At 43.0% G+C, this 22,407-nt stretch overlaps 1 protein-coding gene across 2 annotated transcripts in view; it reads left to right on the forward strand.

Annotated features, from left to right (window-relative positions):
- Nucleotides 1–22,407, forward strand: part of LOXHD1 (lipoxygenase homology PLAT domains 1) — a 183,328-nt gene that overhangs the window by 59,999 nt on the left and 100,922 nt on the right. For both annotated transcript variants that reach the window (XM_064378976.1, XM_012440784.2), the window contains exons 9-15: nucleotides 344–479; nucleotides 1,050–1,210; nucleotides 2,227–2,313; nucleotides 2,737–2,872; nucleotides 14,946–15,100; nucleotides 16,913–17,073; nucleotides 22,316–22,392. In XM_064378976.1, the coding sequence (XP_064235046.1) occupies nucleotides 344–479; nucleotides 1,050–1,210; nucleotides 2,227–2,313; nucleotides 2,737–2,872; nucleotides 14,946–15,100; nucleotides 16,913–17,073; nucleotides 22,316–22,392 (913 nt within the window). The remainder of the gene's footprint in view (nucleotides 1–343; nucleotides 480–1,049; nucleotides 1,211–2,226; nucleotides 2,314–2,736; nucleotides 2,873–14,945; nucleotides 15,101–16,912; nucleotides 17,074–22,315; nucleotides 22,393–22,407) is intronic.

The raw sequence follows: 22,407 nt of genomic DNA on the forward strand, positions 1-22,407 counted from the left end.
TTTTCCTACAAGAAAAATTATAGGGAACTAACCTAGTAGTCTAGTTCATTTAGTTCAGACTAACTGAGATTTTATGATGTACATAAATAAATATGGTATCCAAAGAGAGTGTTGTGTATAGAGGAAACATTTAAGATTTGAATAGCAAATTGGAAGATGGATGATACCTACTTTGGAAGACTCCTTGGAGGATGTATTTCTTAAGATTTAATGAGTTAGACAACAGAAAAAGCCCCATTCCTTGAGAGTCCTAATACAGATGTCTCTAAATGTGAGACTGGGAGACTGCTGAAGTCCCAACTGGGGACTCAGTATAGGAGAGACTGTGCTCCACTCTCCCCAGGTGGTGATTCTGTGCCCTTTCACTGGCATCCAGCAGACCTTCCCTTGCAGCAACTGGCTGGATGAGAAGAAAGCGGATGGGCTGATTGAAAGGCAGCTCTATGAGATGGTGTCTCTCAGGAAGAAGCGGCTAAAAAGTAAGTGAAAGAGACCCAGAACCTGGGGGCCTCTGAGCCAGGGCCAGCAAAGGCCAGAATGTCGGAGCACTGGGCAAAAGCTGTAAGGGTAGTCCACTCCTGCTTCTCAAGTCTCCTCTAGAAAAGAAGGAAAAAACTCCCCCAACCCCACCAAGCAGCTCCACTCTTCAAAGTACAGGCCATATAGAATCACACCCCTGGCACCGAGGCTGACTCCAGTGTCACCAAATGGAATAAGCTGCTGTGATGGGCTAGGTGTCAACCTGAATCATTCACTACAGTGAACTCTGAAAGTACCAGACATAGAGTGGGTAGAGTCAACTCATCCACCAATTTAAAACATACTAATATACTTTAGCCATTAAAAAGAACATTATGGCACCTTATTTTTAATAGCAAGGCATCCTTAGCTTTCTAAGTTTGGCCATAATGGATTTCTGAGAGTGAAACACACCTGTGTATACCCTGCCTTTCGGTCCTGATCACTGTGGATTTTTCCTTTTTCCCTGTGGTAATGTACAAATCTCTTCACTTCTTGAAGTTTATGGTACAATTTGACCTGTCTTGCAGAATTCCCTTGGTCCCTGTGGGTCTGGACGACTGACCTAAAGAAAGCTGGTACCAACTCTCCCATCTTCATCCAGATTTATGGGCAGAAGGGGCGGACAGATGAGATTCTCCTGAATCCCAACAACAAGTGGTTCAAACCCGGCATAATCGAGAAGTTTAGGGTAGGAGAGGAGTGTGACGGGGTGGGAGGGATAAAGGAGGAAGGGAAGTAGGGCATTCGTCCTGGGAATTCTGGTTCTCTAGGCCAGGTTTTGAACCAAGTTTGAAGACAAAAATGTACAATGGAGATTTTAGGTCTTTGCAAAGAGTGACAAATTTGATGATTTATTAGCAGTGTATTGAATGGGCTACAATTTTGATCTGACACATTCATATGAATCAAACGGTCCAGAACCAAGTCTGGGTGAAGAAGCAAGTGTGGAATGGTTTAAAGTATCCAGGAGTTGAGGAATCATTGCAGAACAGAGACCCTGAGCACACTTACTGTCAGACTGCCCAATCTGGATTGACTTAGAGAGTAAGGACCAAATTTAATGAAAAGTATGAATTTTAGAACATTAAAAAAAATTCAGCTTTAAAACTTTCCATTGTGCATAAAACTAGAGCAAGAATTTTCTTCCCCCAATAGAAGTGCTATTTCAGCCTTTAGGTAGGAATAATTTGTAATTTGAGGCTCTCCTCTCAGCATCCCATTGGTACCTCTGTTATACCACTCAGTTCATTGCTCTTTATGTATTTGTCTTTCCTGCTAGACTGTGAGCCCCAAGGGAAAGGGCATGGCTGCTTTATTGATCTTTTTGTCTGTTTCAGTGCCCAGTAGAGTCCTGGGGCTGTGGGCCTGTGCTAATTTGCAGGACTGCCCTATAGATTTTGTTATGGAATTTTATTGCTTGGAGAATCTTCTTTAGTCTGAATCCCACTGTGAGGCAGTTATTTTTGTTCAGTTTCACTGGCCCAGACTGAACCCTCACTCTGTGTGACTGTCTTGCCCTCACGTGCTACTGGTTACAAAGATTATGAAAAGTAAAATGTGTGAGGGTGACTTTACTGAAGCAAACCCATCCTCACTGCTGAAGAAAGAGCCCAAAGCAGGTACCCCCCTGAGAGTGGATCAGCTATGAAGATAAACACATTTCTTCAGTTATGCCCACTCAAATGTTTTTATTTCTCACCATAGATTGAGCTCCCGGATCTTGGCAGGTTTTATAAGATTCGAGTATGGCATGATAAAAGGAGTCCTGGTTCTGGATGGCATTTAGAAAGGGTGAGATGCACCATCTGGGGGTTTGGGAGGTTGTTGGGAAAGGAACAAGGATGGTTCCTTTCAGTGACCCTGTCACACAAATTTGCCTCTGTATTTATTGTGAATGGGGACTGAAAAGGGTTATGGTGAGACCTGAATTTGGATATAGGCCACAGGGACTTCCTTATGGGGAGAAACTTCCAAAGTAGATTAAGAAATGCTCAGGTGTTTGGGGGTCTTGCATTCTGACCTAGTCATCTGGATGCTAGGCAAGTGTGGGTGTCCAGGGAACCAGAAATACTAATCCAGCCCTCTGCCTTCTACAAGGATTATTTCCAGGAAATAGCCTTGGCTTCTCTGCAGTGAGATAGCAGAATGGGGACTCCAGGGCATGGGTGAACATCCCTGGTGCACCCACTTGCTCACCCCAGAACTTCATTCTAGATGACCCTGATGAACACTCTGAACAAGGACAAGTATAACTTCAATTGCAACCGCTGGCTGGATGCCAATGAGGATGACAATGAGATAGTGAGGGAAATGACTGCAGAAGGCCCAACAGTGCGCAGGATCATGGGCAGTAAGTACTGACAAGCTCTCCATCCTGGGAGGCAGAGAAACTCCTGCGTGGTGTCCCAGTGGGTCTGACCTATGAGCTGAGAGTCTTGTCTGCTGTGCATCTTCGGGCCTCTCAGAGTGCCAGAGTGGATTTGGAAGGTCCCTGCCTCAAGACTGGCTTGGAAAAGCCATCTCCAAGTCATGATGCCAGAGCTCTACCGTGATTGGTGTGGTGGAGAGGGAGGGAAGATTTATAGGCCTTCAGGTTGTCTCTGAGGGGATGAGAAGCATCTGCCCCAAATAATAGTTCTCCAGAGCCTCATTGAAAGGAAATATCCTCTTGCTCCCCTTAAATTGTGCATGAAATGCTCTCCAATTTCTGGGTCCCTATAGCCACAGTTGGCTCCTACCTAGTAAGTATTCTATCTCTAATTAAGGATAGTACGAGAAGGACTAAAATTTTAATGTGGAATCCAGGAGTCACATTCAAATAGCCAAAGGAAAGAAGTCATTTTGCCTCTAGGTTATAGAAGCAGAGTATGGGCAAACACAGAGCACATGCCTTGTCCTTTTCACATGGCAGACATTACTAAGTGATCACAACATTCTCTTCCATGAGTCTGAAATGAGCTTTGTAGCCCTCAATAAAGAATTCCAAACAGACATTAACAATTGATCAGAAATGCACTTAAGATACTTAACCCATTTGCTATCCTTGTGGCCGTCCTTAAATTTTAAGCAGGAAAGTAGTATTGCAAAATTACAAAAAGGTAAAAATATGTAGAAAACAATGTCACCCATAGTTCCAGTAGCCCTTCTAAAGATCTCCATGTCATTTCACAGGTGATTGTGTGCTATTTATAAACACTGCATTTGCACACCCTGTAGAAGCTCTGTATATATTTGTTGAAACAGTTTGATCAGAGTTAAATACTCATAAACATAGAAACCTCAAACAGCAAATATCTAAAAAGAGATCATTTCATCTGTTAGTCTAATTAGGCAATGCTTGTAATTAGCATCATGTTTCTTTTATTTTATGGTTCTTCTTCATTCTTAATTAAATATATGACTGTAAAATAGTTGTGTGCAAAGCCCCTTAAAACAGTCTGATGCAGATAAGGAGCTGAGGACACTCTTGCCATGGTTACACAGTTAGTTAGAGACAGAGTTAGATCTAGAACAAGGTCTCTTACTTCCTGGTTCCGTGGCCATACCAAAACACTACCCTACCTTCTTACATTCAGTAATAACTGCCTTGGGAACAAGGCAATCATCTCTCTAAATATGATAACGTATAACCCATTCCCAAAATTGGGACTCAATATAATATTAAAGGTAATGGCAAAAATTGCAATTACTTTTGCACCAACTTGATATGTAGTCCACCAATGCAGAAATACACCTAATCTTACCTGATCTGTCCACTTTTCATGACAGAATTGAGCCTGCAGGTATAAAGAACTTGGGAGAAGTCTTGGGCCCTAACTGCTTTTGAAACATTTCTAACTAATTCTCATGATTTTAGATTCTTAGTCTCTATTTCTACATTATCTGGTACTGTCATTCTTGAGCCTTTGGTAGGATTCTTTCTCGAATTTTGCAACTGAGAGCTCTGATCAATCCTCTCTGGTCTGCTAAGTCAGGGACTCCCAGACCTCAGCAGGCATTATCCCCGGAAGGGCTTGTTTAAAACCTAGATTGCTGGGCTCCACTTGGAGAGTTTCTGATTCAGTAAGTCTGGAGTGGGACCCAAGGATCTGCTTGTCTAACAAAGTTATAGGTAATATCAACGCTGCTGTTGGGGAACCACACTTCGAGAACCACTGTGTTAATGCATTTACCACTTTTCTAGCTGCTCTCCAGCTTCCAAAATTGTGTTGTGTTGTCTATACTCTCCCCTTCCCCTAGTCTTGTTGGTGAAATCTTTTTTGTTTAAATTTTTAAAAGTACCGGTAGATTGCCATTTTGATAAGGTTTTCTAGAGAGAAATCTACTATTTTAATTTGGAACGTCCAGCATTTCTTTACTTCCACCTCCTCTTTGCCTTGAGTGAACATGACTTTCCTCTAAGAACCTTATTTTCCCTCCTCAGGAACTGTGGGGCAGGAAGGGGGTGTTCTCCTGACTCCCTCTGCACATTCAGATTCTTGCTTGGGCCACACTTTTTCCCAATATTGCCTTCTACCCCAGCCCAATGCCATCTTCTATTGGTCTCTGGCCCTTCCCCTCTTTCACAGAAGATGGTGTCAGGGGTCCCTTGGTTAGTCTCTAGACACCATGCCCTGCCATAATCCTGGGACAGTGCATTAGTTTGCTAGGGTTGCTGAAACAAAGTCCCACAGACAGGGTGGCTTAAATAACAGACATTTATTGTCTCACAGTCTGGAAGCCAGAAGTCCAAGATAAAGGTATTGGCAGGTTTGCTTTCTTCTGAGGCCTCTCTCCTTGACTTGCAGGCAGATGTCTTCTTGTGTCCTAATCGCCTCTTCTCATAAAGATGCCAGTCATAATGGATTAGGCCCCACCCATATGATCTCCTTTTATTTTAATTACTCCCTTAAAGGCCCATTTCGGGGTACAGGCTCAATTCAGCTCATAGCAAACAACATCTCCTACAGTCAAGGGCCCGTCTATATCAAAACTGCCTGAAGTGTTTATTGAAATACAGCTTCCTGGACCCACCACCAGCTATGCTGATTAGTGTCTTTGAGGGCTGTTTCTGGTAACATGCATTTTATCAAGCATGCCAAGTAATTTGTATGCATACTAAACCGTAAGAGCCTTCGTCTTTCTTCTATTGAAAGCCTTACTTCTTTCAATGTCCACGTAGAAAACCCACTCACCCACATCCTGGTGCTCACTCACTCTGTCAGCTTCATGCCCACCCCTCTTAGCCAGCCCTTCCCTGCCACCTCATTCAGGATCATCCCATGAAGCTATGCTTCTTTGAACCCAAACTGCACCCTCTGACTCAAGCTCCTGCCCTCCCAGCACTTTTGTGACCTTGGTACACTTCACCTCACCCTTGACCTCCTGTCACTTCTTCCTCCCCATATTTTTTCTGGTCTGTTAGGGGCTGACATGGATGGGTGGAGGATGGATCAGAGGGACAAACCTACATGCAGACCTCCAGTGGGGAGGAAAAGAGGTTCTGAAATCAGACAAGGATTGGATAGACCAGAGAAGAGAAGATAAATTCAATAAATAGTTTGAAGGTGGACTGACAGGTCTTGAAGTGTGAATGCTGTGGAAATAGTGGTGAGATAAGCTTCCTGTCCAGAAAGTTGGAACAAACTTTGCAGATGAAGTGACATTTGAGCTAGGTCTTCTATGAGGAAGGATTTGACAGGCAAGGAAAGACCATGTCAGGAGGCGGCGGAGGAGATGGGGAAGAAGAGCATCTCTACAGATTACATGTATAAAATGTGCTCGTAAACGTTTTTAACAGTGTACAATGGTTGGGCTATCCTAGCTGGTATTTTTTTGTTGTCTTCTGTGATGCTATCAAAAAATCATTTCAAGGAGAAAAATAATTCTGGTGATAGTATGAATTAAAGGGCTGTCTGTCATGGCTATAAAGGCAGTTTGATGTCTTCTGGGGGTCCCTGACTGTATTTCAGAGCCTAAACGAACTTGAATTTATTTTTCTCGACTGCTCTTTATGGCCCACAAACATTTATCTAATGCTTGGAGCACCCCTATGTCCTCACTCACCTCTACAAGTACTCATATCTCCTTTTCTGGTTGGAATGCTTGTAACAGTAAATAGAGTTGGTGACAATGCTTCGTTTCCCCAGCTGGTACCAGTGTGAAATGCATGTGTAAGGCGTCCTGGAAATCCCTTAAGAGGAGAGTCTTGGACTCACGTAAAATGAGTAAATACTAATTTAAAATCAATTCTCTGAGTTTAAAGTTGTGTGTCTCTGGTTTGCTTACAAATTAAGGTCCAGCCAAATAAGCAATTAATGCCATGTCTGAGAGCCGAGAGGCTTTTGGGAGTGATTGTTCTGATTAGCACAGGTGGGGAGATATGGACAATGCACATGCCAGCTCACAATTTATTTCCACCTTGCCTGTCCCTCAGGAGCTACATGGGAGAGTAAAATAAATGAGATCTGCATTCTCCACTGTACTTCCAAGAGAAGTGATTACACACCACTGATGAGTGGACTCAAGTGCTGAAAATCGTAGCTTCTTGTTAATCAGACAGAGCTGTAATTTTAAAATTAAAGTACAAGAGGCTCTGTACTCACCCATCTCTTTAAAGTCTTTCACTACTGTCTCACAATATAATTATTTTTAATTGTCCACAGACTTCTTGCCAGGAAGGAGCTTGGAACATCCATGGCTGGGGGGTTTCAGAGGGGCTCCTAGAGAGAATCAAGACCCTTGAGAACTTCCAACCAAATGGACCTCAGAGCTCAGAATCAAAGGGACTGGAATTTTCAGGCAAAAGGATTTCTAAATTCCCTTATCATTTTGCTTCTGGGAATTGCCTAAAAGTTACAGCTAAAAAAGCAGAACTGACCTTCATCATAACTAAGAGTGAAACCAGGCTGGTGTTAAGAGCATTTCCTTCCCTGCTGTGTCATGTTTCCACTTTCAGTCTTCAGCCTCTGTTCATTCCTCTCACTGTTGATACATTGGATCATTGAGAGCTTCACACAAAATAATCAACTTCATTTATACAAAGGCTGAAGATTGAAAGCATTTAGTATTTGAATTTTAAAAGTGTTGATTAGGGAAGAGAATGATGGTTAAGTTTCAGGTACTGTGGCCCTGTGAGAAGACAATATTGGTGGGCAGATTTTTCTCCTCAATCTTAACTCATGGTTTACATGCCTACCTATACCAGCTTTGCAAGGCAGGCCTCTATGTACAATCAGTCATTATTTGCCTGTTCTTCTAACAAGTGTTTTTGCCACAGACATCTATCTTTATGTACTCATATGTTTAATGGTCAAATTAATTATTCAGACGTCTGCATGTCTCCAAATAAAATGGTCATATTACTGAAACAACAATTTGTACACTGAATTCAACTTCCTGGTGATTTGTCTCATTCCAGATATACTTTGTCTTCATTTTTGTTGGACTACCAATGAATTGTGTCCATTTTTAAAAGCAACAGGTATATTGAGATATGATTCATGTGCCATACAATTTACCCATTTGAAGTATACAAGTCAATGGCTTTTGGTGTATTGATAAAATTGTGCATCCATCACCACTATCAAATTCTAGAACATTTTCTTCTCCCCCAAAAAGGAACCCCATACCCATTAGCAGTCATACCCATTTCCCCACTTTACCCCTTTTCCTCTGACAACCGCTAATCTACTTTTTGTCTCTATAAATTGGCCTAATCTGGATATTTCATATATAGAAAGTTGTACAATATGTGACCTTTTAAATTTAGCTTACTTCAATTAACATAATGTTTTCAAGAGTCATCCATATTGTAGCATGTATCAGTACTTCATTTCTTTTTATTGCTTAATAATAGTCTATAGTATGGATGTACCAAATTCAACTGTTGATGAGCATTTATGTTGTTTCCACTTTTCAGTTATTATAAAGAATGCTGCCATAAACATCCATGTCCAAGTTTTTGTGCAGACATGTTTTCAGTTCTCTTGGGCATGTACCTAAGAGTGAGTTTGCTGGGTCATATGGTAGCTCTTTGGTTAACTTTTTGAGAAACTGTCAAACTATTTCTCAAAATAGTTGTACCATTTTAAATTCTTATTAGTAATGTATACAAATTCCAGTTTCTCTACAACCTTGTCAACACTTGTTCTTCTCCTTGATTATTCCTTCTCAGGGTTGTTTTTGGCTATTCTGGGTCCCTTGCAGTTCTATATGAATTTTAGAATCAGCTTGTCAATGTCTACAAATAAGTCAGCTGAGTTCTGTTAGGGACTGCACTGAATCTATAGATCAGTTTGGGGAGCATTGCTCTCTTAATAATGTTAGGACTTCCAATTCATGAACATGAGATGTTTTTCCATTTATTCAGATCTTTATTTTCTTTCAACAGTATTTTGTGGTTTTCAGAGTGTATGTTTTTCACTTGTTTTCTTAAATTTACTTCTAAATATTTTATTCTTTTTGATGCTATTGCAAATAGAACGGTTTTCTTAATTTCATTTTCAGACTATTCATTGCCAAAAAATAGAAATACAGTTGATTTTGGTATATTGATCTTGTACTCTACAACTTTACTGAAGTCACTTATTCTAATAGTTTTTAAGTGGATTCCTTTTGACTTTATAAATACATGGTTATGTCATCCATGAATAAGATGCTTCTTCCTTTCCAGTTTAGATCTTTTTATATATTTGCTTGCCTATCGCCTTGGCTGAAATCTCCAGAACCACATCAAATATAAGAGATGACTTGTTTCTGATCTTAAGGGTACAGCATCTAGTACAATCTTTCATGATTAATGATGATGTTAGCTGTGAGCATTTTATAGATAACATTTATGGATTGATGAAGTTCCATTTTATTCCTAGTTTGTTCATGGTTTTTTAAAATTATGAAAGGGTGTTAGATATTGTCAAATACTTTTTTTACATTTATTGAGATCATCATATGATTTTTGCTTTTTATTCTATTAATATGATAAATTACATGAATTGATTTTCAGCAGTTAAACCAATTTGTATCTCTGGGATAAATCCTACATTGTCGTGGTGTATAATTCTTTTGATATGTTGCTGGATTCTTTTTGTGAATACTTTGTTGAGGATTTTTGCATCCGTATTCATAAGAGATATTGGTCTGTAGTTTTTTTATGATATCTTTGTCAGTTTTGGTACCAGGGTAATGCTGACCTCAGAAAATGAGTTGGGAAGTGTTCCCTCCTCTTCTATTTTTGGAAGTATTGGAGAAGTATTAGTATTATTTCTTCTCTGAGTGTTTGGTAGAATTCAGTAGTAAAAACATCTGGGCATTGGCTTTTCTTTGTGGCTAGTTTTTTAAAATAATAATTTATATTTTCACTGAAAAAGCTTTGAATTTTATTTTAATTGACATGATGTAATTGTATGTATCTATGGGGTATAATTTGATGTTTTCAGACAAATATATATTGTATCATGATCTAATCAGGGTTGTTAGCATATCCACCATATCATACACTTATAATTTCTTTATGGTGAGAATGTTCAAAACATTTCTTCTAGCTATTTTGTGATATACAAGTCTTTACTGTTAACTATAGTCATTTTACTGTAAAATAGAACATCAGAACTTATTTCTCTCATTTAATTGTAACTTTGTACCTATCGATCAACTTCTCCCCATCCTCTCCTCCCCCTCCTTTCCCGTCTCTTGTAACTGCTCTGGTAAAAATATTGTTTGATTCCCTGCCTCTATGACATAAACTTCTTCTTCTTTTTTTGTTTTTTAAGATAACGCATGGGTGAAATCATGTGGTATTTGTCTGTGTCTGGTTTATTTCACTTAACATGATGTCCTCCAACTTCATCTATGTTGTCGCGAGTGACAGGATTTTATTTTATTTTTTTTGTGGGTGAATCATATTGCATTGTGTGTATATACTATATTTTCTTTTCTTTTTTCTTTTTTTTTTGAGATGGAGTCTTGCTCTGTCACTCAGGCTGGAGTGTGGTGGTGTAATATCAGCTCACCACAACCTCTGCCTCCAGGGTTCAAGCGATTCTCCTGCATCAGCCTCCTGAGCAGCTGGGATTACAGGTGCACACCACCACGCCCAGCTAATTTTTGTATTTTTAGTAGAGACGGGGTTTCACCATGTTGGTCAGGCTGGACTCGAATGCCTGACCTTGTGATCCGCCCGTCTTGGCTTCCCAAAGTGCTGGGATTGCAGGTATGAGCCACCACTCCCGGCCTATATATTACTATATTTTCTTTATCCATTCATCCATTGTTGGACACTTAGGTTGATTCTGTATCTTGGCTATTGTAAGTAGTGATGCAATAAACATGAAAGTACAGGTATCTTGTCCACATACTTACTTCATTTCCTTTGGATATATACCCAGTGGTGGGATTACTGAATCATATGGTTCTTCTATTTTCAACTTTTTTGCAGAATCTCCATACTGTTTTCCATATGGCCATACTAGTTTGCACTCTTACCCATAGTGTGTTAAGTGTTCCTTTTTCTCTGCATCGCTGCCAACACTTATTTTATTTTATTTCGTAATAGCCATTCTAACTAGAGCAAGATGGTATATCTCATTGTGGTTTTGACTTGCATTTCCCTGATGATTAGTGATGTTGAACTTTTTTTTTTCATATATCTGTTAAGCCATTTGTATGTCTCTTTTGAGAAATGTCTATTAAGGTCTTTAGCCAATTTCTTAATCGAGTTATTTGTTTGCTTGTTTTTGCTGTTGAGTTGTTTAATTTTCTTATATATTCTAAATATTAACCCCTTGTCAGATTATAAATTGCAAATATTTTCTTCTATTTTGTATGTTGTATCTTCACTCTATTAATATTTTTCATTGCTGTGCAAAACTTTTTGTTTGGGCAGAAGTTTGATGTAATATTATTTGTCTATTTTTGCTTTTTTTGCCTATGCTTTTGAAGTCTTATTTAAACAATTCTTGCCCAGCCTAACATTGTGAAGAATTTCCTCTGTTTTCTTCTAGCAGTTTCATCAATCTTTTCACTTTTTATATGTCTATTTAGATTTGTCTATTTTTTCTTTAGCCAGTTTTATTAGTCATCTTTTTATTTTCAACCTATTTATGTCTTTGAATAGAAAAATTTGTCTTTTGTTGATGGAAGATAGATCCATTATCCATTGTACCAATCTATGTGTAATAGAGTCTGATTTCTTTTTGATGTTTGACTTCTGGCAGGTTTTAAACCACACCACTCCCCTTTTCCTTTTTGCCATATATATAGGCTAGCTGATAAGAAAGCTTAATCATCCTTCCTTAACACTAGTGGAAAGTTTAAGCCACACAAGCCCTGACCATTCAAAGGAACCACCACCTCAGTCTCACCCACTAACCACCATAAAATTCTAATCTCCCTGCTGTTCCAAGCTATTATTAGACCTGCTCATCAGCCTGCCAAGCTCTCCCAAGAACTCCTCATTATGTAAATAACAGAATCTTGCTCTTGGTCCATGTGTAGTATCATCAGCCTTGATATCTGAGCAAATTTGGCATGGGTGGATTCACCCTGTTTCTGCAGAATGATCACCACACTCTGTCTTTTGATGGAAATGTTTACTCCAGTTACATTTAATGTAATACATTTAATGCAATTACTGATATATTAGGATGGACATTTGCGATTTTGCTAACTGTATTTTGTATGTCATATCTTTTTTGTTTCTTACTGCATATATGTCTTATGTATTTTTGTATTCTTACTGCTTTCTTTACTGCTTTTTTGTATTAAATAGATATTTTTACAGAGTATCATTTTTGTTCCCTCTTTGTTTCTTTTACCATATTTTGGGGGTGATTTTCTTAGTCGTTGCCCAGAAAATTACAATTACCATCTTAATTTAAAATAATCTAGTTCAGATTAATATTTATTTAATTTCAGTAGTATACAAAAACTTTGCTCCAATATAGGTTTGTTCTCTTCCCCCTCCTTTGTACTATTATTGTAATATAAATTGCATCTTTACATACTATAAACTCACTAATGGTGCAACTCTATATTTACTGCTTTATGCAGTTGTCATTTATACAGGATATGAGAAGAAAATATTTACAAACAAATACTTGCACGTTTTATATGTATTTTCTTATGTCATTACTTTTTCTGGTGCTCTTTATTCTATTAGGTGATTTCAAGTTACTATTTCTATCTAATGTCTAACGTGGAGGTTTCTTTACTATTTCTTGGCAGATCTGCTGGTGATTAATTGTTGTAGTATTTGATTATCTGGGAATGCCCTAATTTCTCCTTAATTCCTGAGAGGTAGTTTTTGTGGATTTAAAATTCTTGGTTAATGGTCAGCACATTGAATATATCATCCCACTGCCTTCTGGCCTCTATAGTTTCGGATGAGAAGTCAGTTGTTAATTGTATTGCACATCCCTTATATGTGATAAGTCACTTTTGTGTTACTCCTTCAAGGTTCTCTCTTCATCTTTGGCTCTAAACAGTTTGATTTTATTATGTCTAGGTGTAGATCTCTTTGAATTTATCATAACTTGGAGTTTGTTGAACATGTTGGATGTGTATATTAATGCTTTTTAAATCAAATTTGGGAAGTTTTGACCATTATTTCTTTAACTATTCTTTCAGTCCTTGTCTATATCTTCACCATAGGGTATCTCATTTGATCCCATGCCTTTAAATGGAATCCACATACCTCTGATGACCAAAGTCATGTCACCAATCCTGACCCTCCGGACATATATTCACCTGCCATCTTGACCTCTGTTTTTGAACATCTAATAGACGGCTCAAATGTATAATGAACAGAACAGAACTATTGATTTCCATCTCTAAACCTACCCTTCCCCTAAAACTCCCCTACTCCTTATTAGCAACTCTATCCACCTAATTGCCCAAGCTAAAAACCTAGGAGTCACCTGCAGCTTCTCTCTTTTCCTCAATTACCTATCTGATCAATCACTAAGAACTATTGTGTCCAAAACAGTATATTTTTGACTTAACATCCAAAATACATTACTAACCTGTTGACTTTTTTCTACTTCTGTTGCACCTCCTAGGCACCATCCTCTCTTCTAGACTACTATAATTATTCTGCTAACTGGCCTCTTTGATTCTACTCCTTCTTTCTGTATAATCAATTCTTCATGGCAGCCAGAGTGCTCTTTAAAACATAGAACAGGTCAATTTCCTTCCTTGCTTGAAGCCCTCCAATGGCTTTCTGCTGCATAAAAATAAAAAGGAGGCCACACTTCTTACCTTGATCTACTACACCCCATGTATCTGACCTTGTCCACCTCTGGGCCTCATCTCATATCCCTTCCAATTCCTTCTACTACAGCCCTATTGGCCTTCTCCCTGCTCCTGGAACATACACTGGCCATCCCCACACAGGGGCCTTTGCACTCACCAGAACTCTCTAACTCTATAGCTCACACATTACCTCCTTGCAGTCACCTTTTCTATATCTCTAAATAATTTCTATTTCCTCACTCCACTCCTCACCACTCTGAGATGTCCCTCCACTGTATCATCTTAGTTACAGATATAACAAAGACATTTTCTTGTTCATAATTTATGATTTTACTCTCTATTGCTCCTCTCTACTCTTACTGTCAGCCCTAAACTCAGAATTCCTGTACCTTTAATGGTGCCTGGCACCTATTAGGCTTCAGTAAACCTATTTGGAGTAGATAAGTGAATGAATGAATGCATTTTACTTTTCAACTTATTTTAAGTGAGAAGGAGGGCTGGGCATGCAGGGATGCAGGTCTACCTCCTCCACAGTACGTTTTCAACACTGGAAGAAGCTTCTGCCCTTCCCACAGTGACTGCATTTCCTGCCTTTCTCTCTGCTTCCTGGCATGTCCTTATCACTGGGAGTTCTGAAGAGAAGAAGACACAATTCTTGTTCATGAAGAAAAGTTATCTTTCTTGGGCACACATAGAAGTTGGAGTACAACCTAAGGCAAAAGTGTTTACTGGGATGGTTGGAATTGAGGGCAAACATATTTGGGTTAGACCAGTGGTCTCCAAACACTAGCCAGCTCCATCAGTCCCTCAAGAAAGCTTGGAAGCAATTCAAGTTTAGTAGACTCAGCTCTGGAAATTCAGATTTGAGAAATCTGAAGCAGGGCTCAGGAGTCTGAATTTTTATAAAAGTTTCCTGGAGGATGCTCATAATTGGCCAGGATTGGGAACCTCTGGTTTGTCTCATTTGATCCCATGGCTTTAAATGGAATCCATATACCTATAATGACCAAGGGACTTGGGGATGACTCAGCTCTTGATTGGTGTGTGGTGGGATTTGGATAGTTAGGAGGAAGCCAGAAGGTCAGCCCAGATGAGAACTGGAGGAGATGAGGAATCAGAGCTTAGAAGTGGGAGCAGCAGGGCTAGGGATGGGAAGCAGGGGGCTGTCAGCAATGGTGTCCCTCTCTGCCTGCCAGTGGCCCGGTACCGTGTGACTGTGTGCACAGGGGAACTTGAAGGTGCTGGGACTGATGCCAACGTCTATCTCTGCCTTTTTGGTGACGTGGGGGACACAGGGGAACGGCTGCTCTACAACTGCAGGAATAACACAGACCTGTTTGAAAAGGGCAATGTAAGTTACAGCAATGTGCCTCACTCGTCTCCCTCTTTCCAGTTCCCTTCCCATGTTCCCTCATCTTCCCTGACCTGTTAAAGTTGAGCTGATGCTGGTACTGGGGCCTCAGCCATCAGGGGCCTCACTCTGGGTAAGAGGGTGGAGAACTGGGGACTCCCAGCAGAGCCACTGGGAGGGCACAAGAATGCCTGGTGTATTTGGCCCCTAAGTATCTGGCCTGTCCTGATTCACTAACATGCATGAATACCTGTTAGACTCCTGGGACTGTACAACAGGGAGTTGAAGAGCCACCTTAGAGGGATTATGGTCCTCTGCAACCCCTGAACTTTGAGAAGAGGGCAGAACAGAAGGACACTGGGAAGAGCAGCAGCAGCATCTTTCTTACCTCGGGGGTCGGCAGAGAGGAAAGGATACTGGGCACTGTGGACTAGAGGACCCAGGCTGGAGGAAAGCTGGGCCCCCAGGGGCCAATGTGGGAACTTGGCATTCTCCCCCACAGCATGACCACTGCAGGCATCTTGTTCATGATCTTTAGGAAAGAGAAATAAAGAAAGACCCTAAAGATGAGTGGGAGAATTTGCTTTTGTTGCTAGACTCATTACAGATGTGCTGGATGTTCCTCCTATTTTCTCAGCCCTCACATGGGTGTTCTGGGGAGGGTGTGGAAGCAGTGGGGAAACAGCTAGGCAAGTGTGGGGCAAACCCAGCCTTGGTCCACTTGCTTCATTCTCCTGAGCCTCAGTTTCTTTATGCCTGAAATGGGGAAAGGATGCCTACCTGTGGCTGGCTGTTGTGAGCACTAGGGGTGGTAGATGTACTGTCTCTGAGGTCAGACCTGGCCCACAGCACACAGTGGATGCTGAGTACAGAGTCGTTGTTGCAGTGAAGTGAGGCCGAGGAAGCTCACCAGGGTGAAAGGGATCTGTAGACAACCTCTCTGTCTCCTTCCTCTTCCACCCCTTCCTTGGTGAGGTCAGGGCAAGCTCTGGAATTCCAGTGAAGGCCTCTCTCTGAGGCCAATCCAGGCTGGCTCGATTCTTGGGATCATGGCTATTTGAAGGCTGCAGTGGCAAAAATAATCTGAGCAGGATGTTGTGGGTGGACTCAGGTTCATTTGAGGAGAGGAGGTAGCAATGCCTTTACTTCACATAGCTTTTTAAATTTCCTCTCTCCTTCCCACCCACCCACCTTTCTCTCCAGCCTTCCCTACTCTTTCCTCCTACATCTTCTGATGCCTTTGTCCATCAATCCTACCTTCAGCGTTTCTGTCCCTGAAGGCTCCCAGGTGGGCTCATGTAGACTTGGAAACTCTGTAGCCCCTACTGCAGTTTTGCTGCCTCAGTGGTGAGCAAAACTATACAATTAGCAAGACCGCTTAGTCCCCCTCATCAATTCTAATCGTTCCTCTCCTTGGAAGGGATCCAGTATCCCTCTAGAGCAAGGATCCAAAGGAGATTCGGCAAGGAATTAGCTCATGATAAATGATTGGTGACTGATAACAACCTAACTTGTTTATTTTCCCAGAGGAAGCTATCTTTTGAAAGGAGATCATAGGGAATGGCCATTGTTTCACCAAAAAGTGCAGATCTCAATTGTTGGAAACTTGACATTGGATGATATTCCAGTGGGGGAAGTTGGGGGTGGGCGTGACCTGTTCTTTATAGGTAGCTCCTGTCCCATGTGTGAAATACGAGTTGCCCAACCCATCAGTTCTGTATTTTCTGATATCTGGGCTTGTGTCTTCCCTTGGTGTTTGGGTCCTGGGGTAGCCACCATCCAACTGGCCCTGTGGTCCCCCCTCACAACAAGGCTGATGAATTCACTATCGAGTCGGTCACCATGCGGAAAGTGAGGCGGGTGAGGATCAGACATGATGGCAAAGGCTCCGGCAGCGGCTGGTACCTGGACAGAGTGCTGGTGAGAGAGGAGGGGCAGCCCGAGAGCGACAACATGGAGTTCCCATGTCTCAGGTACACACGTCCAGCCTGCTGGCCTTTTCTCTAGCTTAGGTTATGGTCCTTGCATTTTGGGAAGACCCAGCCCCACTACCACAAGCAGCAGCTTTAGGCTATAGCTAGTGCAAGAAAGAGGTGACCTTGCTGGTGGTGCTTAGACCTGAGCCTCACATTTCCCCCTTATCCCCAACCACTGTGATGAACACCGGTGTGGCAAGTTCCAGTGTGCTGCTACTTTGCTCTACATGAAAAAGCACCAAAGTGTGGGTGCTTTTTCATGATAAAATTTGACAATTCCTGAATTTAAGTGAGAGTTACTTCAGAGAGTTGCAGACTAAATTCAACTTTTGAATCAAGAGTTTTTTAAAAATTTAAATAGCTTTCTGACCACACCTCTTCCCTGTTAACTTATTTTCAAAGTATCTTACTTTGTTTTCTTTTCTACAATTTATTATTGAGATAAAGTTTCCTTTCTCTTTTTGCTTAAGCATTTGGGGTTCTTAATGCATGCAGTTTGGGCTCCCGTTGACTTAAAGAAGTCCCTGATAGAGAGATTTTAGAATGAGCAATACCAGTGTTTTTCGTGTTATCTTGGTGGTCCCCCACATTTTACGTGGCAATATCTGTAGGACGCACACTGTGTGATTGACCTGGGGCCTTGGACTGACCTGGCTCTGCAAATCTCAGTTCCAGGGCTGAGTTCTGTACATAGAGATGAGTTGCTACGTGTCCACTTTATTAGGGCTGGTCCAGCGCTCTTTGAGGGTAGCTACATCAAGGACAGCCCTCCTTTGAGTGGATGAGGGTGAGTTGCACAGCTGCCCAGCAATAAGTGTGTTGCTATTCCTCTTACCATGCACGCAGATGTACTCACGTGCACACCTGTGCATATAGGCACACACATCCAGGCACACATCTGCTGCAGCTAGATTGCCTACCACCCCACCAACCAAAGCCCAGTAGTTTCCCAGCCATGGAGGGCCACTGGGAGGACTCCATAGGTCAATGATTGTGAAACATAATTTGTCAATGACAAAGGGCTCTACAGTCTTCTACATATAGCCACTGTTTGTATTACAAGGAATACATTGAAAAGGTAAGTAATACTGCAGGCAACTCCAAGTGAGTGGCACTACAGAGGGCAGGCCAGGCAGGCTTCTAGGAAGAAGTGGAATTGCACCTGGGCCTGGAAGAGAGGTCAGAGAGTGGACAGAGAATGGACAGAGAGGTCCGAGAATGAGGCATGAGCAAGGGGCTGAGGGGGTGGCTCATCCAGGGGTTGACAAGGGGCACCTGGCATGTGGGGAAAGAGTGAGAAGGTGGGGTGGGAGAGGGTGGCATGTGAACCCTCAGTCTCCTAAGTCATGGGGAAGCGGGTTTGCAGGGAGGATATGGCCTCCCTTCAAGTCATCACTGGCATTTCCACCCCCATGCTGGATTGGAGGCTGACTGACTGGATGCCAGATGGAAGAGTTTGCATTGTTTTAGTCCTATCCACTCAAAATATATTTATTAAGCACCCGCTATATACTTACTCCCTGTCCTTATGGAGTTTATAGTCTACAGGGAGACTAGACAAAAAGCAAGTGAATAAGCAAAGCCAGAATGACACGCTGAAGAGTGGTGTGCAGAGGCTGGAGGAAACAATGGTGCAGGGGCTGGAGCAGGGTGCTGGAGGTGGGAAGGCCTGTCTGCAGAGGGACGTTGAGGCCAACCTCCCGAGGAATGAAGAGGAGAGCACCAGGGGAAAGGACTAGGGTGTTCTCAAGTCCAGCAAGATGAGCAGGTAGACAGAGGCCGCTGTCCGGCAGGGCAAGGGAGCCTCTTACATGCGAGGAAGGTCTGGCCTCTGGGGTAGGACAGGGCCCAGGGAGGAGGAGGGGAGACCAGTGGGAGGTTTTGGGGAGTTGACGACGGCCTGTATTCATGTTCCAGGGCTGTAACAAAGTGCACAGACTAGGGGGCTTAAATGACAGAAACATAACGTCTCACAGTTTTGGAGATCAGAAGTCCAAAATCAAGGTGACAGCCGGGCTGTGCCCCTCTGAAAGCACTTGGGAAGGCTAAGGATCTGACCCAGGCCTCTGTCCTCACCCCAGTGGCCTCGGGAGTTCCCTGGCTTGTGATTGGCCATCTTCTCTCTGCGCCTCCTCATAGCATCATCTTCTGTATGTATCCTGTGTCCAAATTCTTCCTTTTCATGAAGACACCAGTTAGATTAGATGAGGGGTCACCCTAATAACCTTATTTTAATTTGGTTACATCTGCAAACACCCTATTTCCAAATAAGTTCACATCCTGAGGTACTGGAGGTTAGGACTTTAATGTATGAATGGAGTGGGGAGGGGGGCACACTCAGTTCACCACACGGCAGCTCGGCCCTTAGTGGTGGCAGCGAAGGTGGTGAGAAGGGGCTTACTGTACCCCAGAGAGGACACTGGAGGGATGGTTCATGGGCCTTGCCCATAGGAGACAGAGAAAGGGCCAGAACTGAAAGCCCCAGGCTTTTGCCTTTGATGGGTGGGTTGAAGGTCATGCCCTTTACTGAAATGGGGATCCTGGGAAGGGAGAGCTTAGGGCTACGGACAAGGTTGAACTCTGGAGGTCTAGTTGGGATGTGTCTGATTTTCAATGCAGAGTTAGGTCTTGAGAAATGAATTCGGAAAATGAGAGCACAGAGCTAGAATGTAAAGCCTGAGAACTGCAAGGGATCCTTTAGGGAAAGCTTGGATAAAGAAAATAGTGAGGACCAAGCCCTGGGGCAGGTCAGGAGAGGGAACCCAGAAAGAGGAAGGGAAGAAGTTGGTGTATGCACACTGCATTGTCACATGCGTGGTGCTGGGGGAGCTCCGAACCCGAAGTCTAGCTGCCCACCTGCTGTGTGACTTTGACCCAGTCTCTTGTCTGGTCTTCCACACCGTCCTGACCTGCATGCGTCTTACGGTGAGGTTGAGAGTGTTGCTCTTTGAAAGAGGCCCATTAAAGACACAGCTATGCCGATAATGCTGACGGCTGGGCAGAACAGGAGCAGAGGCTGCAAACACCCCAGAGCCCTCCCTGCCCCCGAAAACTTAATGGTGCATGCATTTTTTTTTTTTTTTAAGAAAATGGGTTCTTATGTTTTGCTGCCACACGTAGTGATGGCATTTGCCAACTCAGGACCCAGAAGGACTTGGAAAAACCAGGAACTGGAGCCTGAGCATGCACACTGCTTCTTTCTTTACCTAAGCTGTCATTTTAACTCTCCTGGAGAGGAGGACAGACCAGGTCTATTTATCAGAACTTCTGCTGGGATCAGGTGTGTGTGTACGCGTGTGTGTGTGTGTGCATACACACACACTCCTGTGAGCTCAGAGAAAGAGTAATAAAATCACCACCAGACTGACTTATTCTTTTAGCAACATCTCACTCTGAAACTGGGCTGAAGTGTTTGAAGCTGAAAGAAACTGGCTATATTTGGAAATATCTATTAATACTCGGAAAGTATTTAGGTGGAAACAAAATGACAAGTCATGGTTTCCTTTTGCTGCTGGGGAGGTGCTGGGGATGGATAAGTGGTGGAGAATGAAGGGAGAGCAGGTAGGATTTTCAGATGGCCAAGGGCTTGCTGACTATCCACGCTTCCCCACCCTGAGAATGCATGCTCAGGCCTGCTTCACAACATTCTCCTCTGCACTCTGTATGCCAAGGTGACCTCAGCCGGACAGACAGAGTCGGAGGCTCTTAATGGGTTGATTTCAGGGACTCTAGCAGCCCTGAGTTCCCAGATTCCCGTAATCGATGCCTAGGATTTCACCATTGTATCGTCATATCTGGGAGTCTCCAGTGGTTTTCTTGTGTTCTGGATTCACAGCACCAAAGTCCTTGGGAAAAGGAAAAAATCCAGTTGTTGGCTAACAGCCAACTGACAGCAAGTTCTCCTGGGAATATTAGACCATGTGTTTTGTGAAGAAGGGTGAAAGAGAAGGGTTGGGAGAGACCACAGCATTGCCTTCATCGGCCTTGGGGAGGGGGATGGTCTATTAGCAGAGAGCACTGCAGTGTGGGAATGCCTGAGCTCCATGCCAGGGAGGCTATGGAGGAATTAGTGCCTTGGCTTCCTCTGTAGGCTCTATAGCCAGGGAGTTCCCTCCCTCTCAGAAGGGTAATGGAGTGGGCTGCAAAGACCAGCACCAAGACATAGACAAATGAAGGTGGTTTGGTTGAGATGCAAAGGTCTTGTTTTCCTCAATACCCTGGGGAACAGTGAACAGTGTCTATTCTGCTGCCATGGGCCCCATCACAAACGATCCTGAATGCTGAGGCTTAGAAAGCTCATGCTTGCCTGATCGATTTCTCAGGCTGAGTGTCCATGCCCAGGGTGATAGGTGCTTTTCAGGCAAATTGCCCCATACCTTTCCCCCTGGTGGATGACCAGCAGAGAGCTGGGACCCTGGCTCACTCCAACATGTTGATGAGTCACAGCTATCAAACCCCAGCCCTGCAGGGCATAACCCCAGCTTCTTCTGGAAGGCAAGCCTCAGTCATCCCTGAGGACTCAGATCAGGGAGCCCTTCTCATTTCCCTTGGCTCTTGCAGCACTTACTCTGGCCCAATACCTATCCTTGTCTTGGCCCTCAGTGCCTCAGCCAGTCTATCCCAGCTTCTTAAGCAGGCTGCTGACAGCCTGAGCTGAGCCTTGCTTATCCCAGCATGTCTTCTCTGCCATCTACCCACCCCAGGGCCCTCAGCATGGTGCCATGAGGATGGAAAGCTCTTAGAAAAAGAGGTGCTTGTTTTCTGTGCTAATGATGACTTTCAAGACAGACTTTTGACAGTGATTGCCAAGGCCCTATATCATGTGACCTGTCCCCTCTCCAGCCTCCTCTGCCAGCTCTCTACCTGTTGTTCACTGCATCCCATTCACGTGGTCCTGTTTCAACTCCTGGAGCCTCTGTTCCATCCCAGGATATGTTGTTTCCTCCGGGATACTCTTCCCTCTTCTCCTGGTCTCTTTCCAACACCATGTGACATCATCCCACCCATTCCCCAAGGAGTTCCCTGCCCTCCTTCCAATCTCAGTCAAACACCACCTCCTCCGGGAAGTCTTCCTTTCCCACTCCAGGCTGGAATGCTTTGCTAGATGGTCCCGTAGAATCATTTGACTTTGCCTAAGTCCAAGCTCTGGGCCTCCCTGGTGATTCTGCATAAATGAGTGAAGCTTTGATTGTCTGCCTGCCCCACCCAAAGAGCTAACATTCCCCCATTTGCCCACCAGGTGGTTGGACAAGGATAAGGACGACGGGCAGCTGGTCCGAGAGTTGCTACCCAGTGACAGCAACGCGACACTGAAGAGTGAGTTGTGCTGGG

This window comes from Aotus nancymaae, unplaced genomic scaffold, assembly GCF_030222135.1.
Source record: "Aotus nancymaae isolate 86718 unplaced genomic scaffold, 86718_ANA_hifiasm-v0.15.2.pri h1tg000020l, whole genome shotgun sequence".
Taxonomy (NCBI): domain Eukaryota; kingdom Metazoa; phylum Chordata; class Mammalia; order Primates; family Aotidae; genus Aotus; species Aotus nancymaae.